The sequence below is a fragment of the Lactuca virosa genome, chromosome 5 (genome assembly GCF_052849685.1).
Source record: "Lactuca virosa cultivar CGN04683 chromosome 5, Lactuca_virosa_CGN04683_v6, whole genome shotgun sequence".
Classification (NCBI taxonomy): domain Eukaryota; kingdom Viridiplantae; phylum Streptophyta; class Magnoliopsida; order Asterales; family Asteraceae; genus Lactuca; species Lactuca virosa.
This window is the reverse complement of record NC_136430.1, coordinates 441,918,038-441,926,155: the sequence shown is the minus strand read 5'-3', so window position 1 is coordinate 441,926,155 and position 8,118 is coordinate 441,918,038. Positions and strand designations below refer to the sequence as shown.

Here is an 8,118-nt window from a genome sequence, read left to right as displayed (position 1 = left end):
CCTTTTTTTTCTTAGTTCTTTTATAGTATTGGGCCATAATTTACATAGATTTTTTTGGGTAAAGAAGATGAGAGAAAACTATGGTACAGAAGAGGATAGAAAACAAAGTGATGAGATAAAATGGAAAATGATAACTTTCTTCTTAGTTAAGGCAGATAGCGATGGACAAGGGGAAACCTACAACACATAATGAAGCCAACATAAAACCATATTTCTGGTAGTGGCGACTGCTAGGGTTTGCAGAGAGAATGGAGGGAGAAAATGAAGGTCGTCGGCTGGTGGAGAGGAGATAATGAGCGGATATTCAAAAGTTTTGGGGATTTTGTTTCCCGTCGGCCCTTAGCAATTAACGAGGGAGCATGTATTAAAAAAATTATAAAACGACAGGCTCTACACAATACCCATTTAATTTTGGTGCCCTCCGTGTTTGTAATTTATTTTTATTGGACACTTATTTTAGGTCACGCACAAATGCTTGTCCTCTATCCTTCGAATTTTGGAAAACTGACATTATTTTTAGGACACGCACAAAATGCGTATCGTACATTAGTGCGTGCCATTGTTTGCGTGTCATTAAAGGGCTGTTTTCTAGTAGTGTTAGTATACTTATAAAGGAATCATTTTTCCTTTCACCACATTTATTTGAAACTCCCATGACTTTTCAATTTCTTTCTAATAATGACTATAAGTTGGTTAATAAGGTTAAATAAATATCTAACCTAAAGTGTAATTATATATAAACTAAATTTCAATATTAAAATAATATCTTTACTTTTACTTAGAAAGTTATGTCTTTAACTTTTAACATATTATACTTGATTTGTTAGTTTTAAAATGTTGTTGTATGTAAACCATTATCATTTTAAAGCTATAATTTTTGAACAGTTTGGATAAAATACTTAAATTGTTAATTTAAATATAACATTACAGGGTCAACTTAAATATAAATTTTAGTTCAACTTAAACAACCCAAAGAATATTTTGTAAATGGTTAAAAGTGATAAATTGTAGTGTCTTTCTATTAATGATTATAAGTTGGTTAATAAGGTTAAATAAATATCAAATCTAAAGTATAATCATTAATAAACTAAATTTTAATATTAAAATAATATTTTTATTTCTACTTATAAAGTTATGTCTTTAACTTTTAACATATTATACTTAATTTATTAGATTTAATATGTTGTTGTATGTAAACCCCTATCAGTTTAAAGCTACAACTTTTGAACAGTTTGGATAAAATACTTAAATTGTTAATTTAAATATAACATTACATTGTCAACTTAAATATAAATTTCAGTTCCACTTAAAAAACACAAAGAATATTGTGAATAGTTAAAAGTGATAAATTATAGTGCTAAATGTAAAAACTAAATTGTAATCTTAATTTAACAAAAGTATTTGCTAAAGATATTTTTATAATCATTAAAAGTTTTCAAATAAGTAGCTTAAAATAACTTACAATAACAATAGTTAAAAATAACTATATATAAATGATTATATTGTTACCTTTAAAATCAAAAAACAATGTTTGATGTTTTAAATAATTACAATTAAATAAATTAAAACGTTAAGCTAATAAATTTTAATAAATTAATTAACAATAACAACAACTATATAACATTAAACCATATACTACTTTTTATTTTCATTCATGAGTAACCCGTGGGTAAATGTCATTCAAACGATTGAGATTATGCAGTTTTAATAGATGTATATATTATCATATAATTCAAAATAATCAATATATTATATCAACTTAGTATACGAATTAGGATATCAAATTTAACAACAACATTATTGTTATAGTTAAGAAAACATATATTTTTAAAGATTTCAATTATATAGGTGTTTCTACGCATTACGCGGGCATTCACCTAGTCATACTATATTATAAAGGAAACATTTTTCCTTTCACCACATTCATTTGAAACTCATGCATTTTTCCTTTCACCACATTCATTTGAAACTCTTATGACTTTTCAATTTCTTTCTAATAGTAATTATAAGTTGGTTAATAAGGTTAAATAAATATCAAACCTAAAGTATAATCATATATAAACTAAATTTTAATATTAAAATAATATCTTTACTTCTATTTATAAAGTTATGTTTTTTTTAACTTTTAACATATTATACTTAATTTATTAGTTTTAATATATTTTTGAATGTAAACCATTATCATTTTAAAGATACAATTTTGGAACAATTTGTATAAAATACTTAAATTACTAATTTAAATATAACATTACATGGTCAACTTAAATATAAATTTTAGTTTAATTTAAAGAACCTAGAAAATATTTTGTAAATAGTTAAAAGTGATAATTTGTAGTGTCTTTCTAATAATGATTATAAGTTGGTTAATAAGGTTAAATAAATATTAAACCTAAAGTGTAATCATAAATAAACTAAATTTCAATTTTAAAATAATATCTTTACTTCTACTTATAAAATTATGTCTTTAACTTTTAACATATTATACTTAACTTATTAGATTTAAAATGTTGTTGTATATAAACCATTACCAGTTTAAAGCTACAACTTTTGAAAAGTTTGAAAAAAATATTTAAATTGTTAATTTAAATATGACATTACATTGTCATCTTAAATATAAATTTCAATTCCACTTAAAAAACCAAAGAATATTTTATAAATAGTTAAAAATGATAAATTATAGTGATAAATGCAAAAACTAAATTGTAATCTCTATTTAACTAAAATATTTCCTAAAGATATTTTTATAATCGTTAATAGTTTTCAAATAAGTAGCTTAAAATAACTTACAATAACAATAGTTAAAAACAACTCTATATAAATGATTATATTGTTAACTTTAAAATAAAAAAACAATATTTGATGTTTTAAATAACTATAATGATAGAAATTAAAACATTAAGCAAATAAATTTTAAAAAATTTATTAACAGTAACATCAACTATAAATAATATTAAACCATATATTATATTTTATTTTATTCATGTGTAATCGCGTGTAGAAGTCATTCAAACGATTAAGATTATGCAGTTATAATAGATGTATATATTATCATATAATTCAAAATAATCAATATACTATATCAATTTAGCATATGAATTATTATTTCAAATTTAACAACAACGTTATTGTTATATTAAAAAAAACATTTATTTGTAAGGACTTCAACTATATAGGTGTTTCTGCGCAACGCACGGACATTCGCCTAGTATACTTATAAAAGATGCATTTTTACTTGCACCATATCCATTTGAAACCTCAATGACTTTTCAATTTCTTTTTAATAATTATTATAAATTGGTTAATAATGTTAAATTAAGGCAAAAACTAAATTCTAATCATAAATCAACTAAACTACAATATTAAAATATCATATTTTACTTCTATAATTCTATCTATAAATTTATGACTTTAACTTTTTAACATATTATAGTTAACTTATTAGTTTAGATATGCTGTCGTATATGAGCAATTGTCATTTTAAAGTTACAACTTTTGTATAATTTATGATTTTATGCAAAATAGTTAAATTATTAATTTCAATATAATGTTAAATGGTTAACTTAAATCAAATTTTCAGTTAAACTTGAAAAAAATCGAGAGACTATTTTATAAATAGTTAAATGTTATAAATTATAGTGGTAAACCTAAATTGTAATCCTAAATTAACAAAAAAAACCATGAAACTGTTTTTTATAATCATTAATTTTGTTTAAATAAGTAGCTTAAAAATAACTTACAATAATAATAGTTAAAGTAATATTATATAAAAGATTATACTGTTATCTTTAAAAATAAAAACAATGTTTGTTGTTTTAAATAATTACAATAAAAAAACTAAAAATATTCCTCAAATAAATTTTAAAAAAGTTAAATTTCTGAAACCAAATTAAAATAATTAAGAGTTTCCAAATACGTTATTTTAAATAACTTACAACAACAATAATTAAAAATAACATTATATACAAAAATTATATTATTATGTTTAAAAAACAAAAACAATGTTTGATGTTTTAAATAATTACAATGATAGAAATTAAAATTTTAAATAGACATCTTTAAAAATTCTATAATTCAAGACAAACAATGTTTTAAATAATTACAATTATAGAAATTATATTATTATCTTATCATATAATTCAAAACAAACAATGTTTATACAAACTTATTATGAGATTTATTATATAAGAGTTAACAACGTCATTAATATATTTAAAAAACATATATTTGTAAAGATTTCAAATATATTGTTGTATTCTGCGCAACGCACATGTATTCGCCTAGTAAATTATAGACAAAGTTGCATAAATAATCTTTATGGTTTACCCATGGTCAAAAATCCAGTCTCTCCTACTTAAAAAAACCAAAAGTAACAGTGTGAGTAAAAAGGATCATTCATGCAAGTTTCGAAAACTACAAAGACCATGTTTGGCAAAAAAAAAGCAAATATTGTGTTTGTGATATTTAGTAAACCACAAAGATCATTTATGTAATTTTTTCTTAATTAATCTATACTAATAAAATTAATTAATATGAATTCATAAATGGAAGGTTGTTATCTACATTAATATACATTAACATATTAATAGAAATAAAAATTCACAAATGGAAGGTTATTAATTACATTAATACACATTAATTAATATATTAATAATATTAATTAATATCAGGTGACATTTAATAAATATAGTTTAAATAAAAAATGAAAAAAAATACAAAAATGACAAGTGAAAAAAATTAATTTTAAATTCCTAAAAAATGAGATGTGTCAAATCCAATGAGAAGTTGACATTTGGCAAAAACAGTCCTTATTTATCATGATAGATTTTTGGGTATTAGATGTTTTAGGTTTTGGTATTTTTATTTAATGTATTTTTAAGTATTGTATTTTTTTAACTATTATATATTTTATTTTTAAATTTATGATTATGTTTAAAAATATAATGATATGAAAATCTATTAAACTTTGTAGGTTGAATGAGTGTGATGTTAAAAGGTAAAGTTGACTAAAAAGTGATATAGTATAAAATCTATCTAATTTAGAGTCTAACTTAGAATTTAATGGACTATGAATACCATTGATTAATTAATTTGAATATACTCTAAGGGCATTTCCAATCCACCCCTAAACTCCATTTTTCCCAAATTTCTTCTCTTATTCTTCTCCAACCCTACCCCATTTCTATCTCCATTTTTAAAGATATGAATAGTATTCTCCTATATTTGGGGGAATATTATTCATATCTTCAAAAATGGAGTTGCAGTTTTGGTTGCTGATTTTAGTCCCTCTCTTTTTATTTTATACATTTCTAGTTTATTTTTATCTATTAATTATAATTTAAATGCAATATTTAATATTTGTAATATTATGTTATATACAAATTTATATTAATTAAACATAAATATAAACTTAATATTTATTTATCGAATTCACATAAAAAACTAAATATATACTAAAAAATTGAAACACGATAACATAATTTATAAAATATAGTATTCGAATATGTTTGTGATCTTGATATATTTATTATAAATATAATCTTATTTATTTAATAATTAATTATAATATATTAATAATTAATCTAAAATTATTATATATAAATATTTTATTTATGATAATATAATTTGTAGTATTATTGTATTTAAAAAAATATAATATATATTTGTTAAAATCTAATTAGTAGAGGGGTGTATTTGATAATATATATAAGTTATAAAAATGAAATATTCTAAGAATATGCTTTTTGAGGTAAAAAAATGGGGTAAAAAATGAAGTAGGGTTGGAGATGAAACACTATTTACTTCATTTTTTTATTGTATTTATGGGGGGAAAATGGAGATGGGTTGAAGATAGTCTAAGAAAAAAATATTATTTATGAACGTACGTCACATGTTTTGAGTTAGTTTATTTTGAATCAATTACTCAAGTTTGACCAAGTACAACATGAAATGGTGTAAAGTTCTATGATATGCTCGTGAATCGTTCAAACATAGATTAATCATACACAAACATCATCTTCATTCAAGATAGATGCTTGCATATATCCACAAATCGTGCACTGATAGACGCAAGAAACTAGAAAGTCCAAAATCACAATACAGAAAATTTGGATCTAAAATTTTCATGTTATAATTGAAAACAATTACATGAAGCACAAAAAGTACACCAGATTTAAGCATAAAATCTCAATCTAATGACAAAATTGACCAAGTAAATAAATGTCACCGGAATGAGACTAACAAATGACCGGACATTTCAGTCTGACAGCACCAAAATAACAAATTTACAAGCGCCATGAAACCTATATATCTATAACCATGATCGAGCTTCGACTCCATGATCTTCAAAAATGTTCCAATTAACAATTTGGAAACTGTGTTAGACCTGTGGCACTTTTACCAAAAGATTGCTGCTCACGATGCTGCAAACATTGCATGGTAAGAAAAATATTACGAATTTTGAAATGAATGACTGTAAAAAGAAAAAGAAAAAACGAGCTTTAGTTATATGGTTTACCTCTTAACATAATAGTAACAGAAGTCTGCCAATATGAATGTTTGAACAGCCTCTGATACCAAAACCATCGGGACCCAAAAGTAGCCACGTCCAAGTAAGAACAGATACGCTTCAGTAGATTCATACACCTGAATAATTAAAGAAAGATGATTAAAAGACGATTATTTGCAATTAAAAAACGTGATCGATGTAGCTTGAAAATGGTAACTAACCCGTAGAATCCAATAAGCAGCCCCAAAAAATCTCGACACTCCTAGTGCAAACACGTAATGGGCAGTAAATGGTTCGATCATCTGAAATGAGTTAAGAGTTTGAGCGATGACGAATGGATTAGTTTTTGTTATTGTGTAAATTGTAATGTAAAACAAAAGCACACATGCATGCACCTTTGTTCTTTGCATCATCCGAAGTTGAGGAAACACTACAATGGCTTCCAAGTACACACCAAATGCCCACTTCATCTTGGAGAATAGAGGAATAACACTGTTGGGGTGAACAAATACGGCCATGATAGCACAAGGAATCAACTAAAACAAGATAAATCAAACCATTTTAAGATCAAATGCATTCAAGCAATTGGATTGAAACAGAAGGAATTGAAGAGGTTGAGTTTATATATATTATATACCAAATAAGATTTGGGTGTTTTGTCGAGATGCTCGTTGTATGATTTGTATAGCTTAAACCGCATCATGTAAATTACCCAAGCAGTAGCCACGAATGCAGCAATGTCGAGAACAGTGTGGACGTTGTATCCAATAACGGGGCTACAAGAAATCCGAACAGCTAGAACGATAGCCGTGAGCTCTTGTGTCTGCAACGAAAGGCCTACGTACAAACAAGATCATCATCATCCCATCAAATTAACATCAAACCCTAAATCGAACAATATACCTGAACACGTTTTTAGGGTACTGAGCTTGTAAATTAGAACAAAAATTCCTGCAGCGTGAACGGATTCAGCGGCTATGAAGAAATTATTGTAATTTTGAACGGAATGTTTGAGGATGACGAGGGCGGAAATTATTGCCGTAATGGCTAAGAAGATCTTCGCCTTCGTCGATTGCCTTCGGACCCATGAGAACAATGTGTTCACGGACGAACTTCTTCTCTTCCCCATGATCGATTGACGCCGCGTGGTCGTCGAAAGATCAGCTCCTCCGCCTCCTGAAGGTTTATTCCTTCTTTATTGTCGCCGGAGGAGGAGGGCGGGCCTGGCTGAAAGACGATTTTAGAATGGTGGCTTTCAGGGCCCATATATAGTTTCCTGAAATTCGACACGTGTAACTATTTTGAATCGTGTGGTTTCTATATTTAGAATATTGAAACTAACTCTAACGATTTGACTACGTGTTTGGAGAGGCCAAGCTTCTCGGGTTGATCGTTGCAATTTAAATTCATATTCATAATATTTAATATTAGGGGAAAATTACATATTTATCCAATAACATTATACATTTTTCCTAGGGACATGAAATTACAAATGCAATATTGAACATTTAGGTTGCCCCAATTTGATTGGTTAGAACGTAAAGCCTGCTTATGCAATCCTCAAACACATCAAACAAGTGGAAAATGATTTACCTTCTATGATTCCCCTAAGA

The 8,118-nt window shown here is 25.7% G+C and overlaps 1 protein-coding gene across 1 annotated transcript; it reads right to left on the bottom strand.

Annotated features, from left to right (window-relative positions):
• Window positions 1-6,103: 6,103 nt before the first annotated feature.
• LOC145116560 (uncharacterized) lies at window positions 6,104-7,735 on the bottom strand. Its single transcript, XM_079052897.1, has 6 exons — window positions 7,409-7,735; window positions 7,143-7,342; window positions 6,901-7,041; window positions 6,727-6,807; window positions 6,515-6,642; window positions 6,104-6,419 (listed from the first exon to the last, which is right to left on the bottom strand). The coding sequence occupies exons 1-6, from the start codon at window positions 7,632-7,634 to the stop codon at window positions 6,377-6,379; spliced, it is 819 nt and encodes a 272-aa protein (XP_078909023.1). The 5' UTR covers window positions 7,635-7,735; the 3' UTR covers window positions 6,104-6,376.
• Window positions 7,736-8,118: the final 383 nt, after the last annotated feature.

What these genes read in the sequence shown, in the direction of transcription:
- LOC145116560 (XM_079052897.1), bottom strand. Translation starts at nt 7,634, where the DNA reads ATGGGGAAGAGAAGAAGTTCGTCCGTGAACACATTGTTCTCATGGGTC. An exon ending in AAACACCCAAATCTTATTTG is followed by an intron (nt 7,042 to 7,142) that starts GTATATAATATA and finishes ATCTTGTTTTAG; the next exon opens with TTGATTCCTTGTGCTATCAT. An exon ending in GGATGATGCAAAGAACAAAG is followed by an intron (nt 6,808 to 6,900) that starts GTGCATGCATGT and finishes AACTCATTTCAG; the next exon opens with ATGATCGAACCATTTACTGC.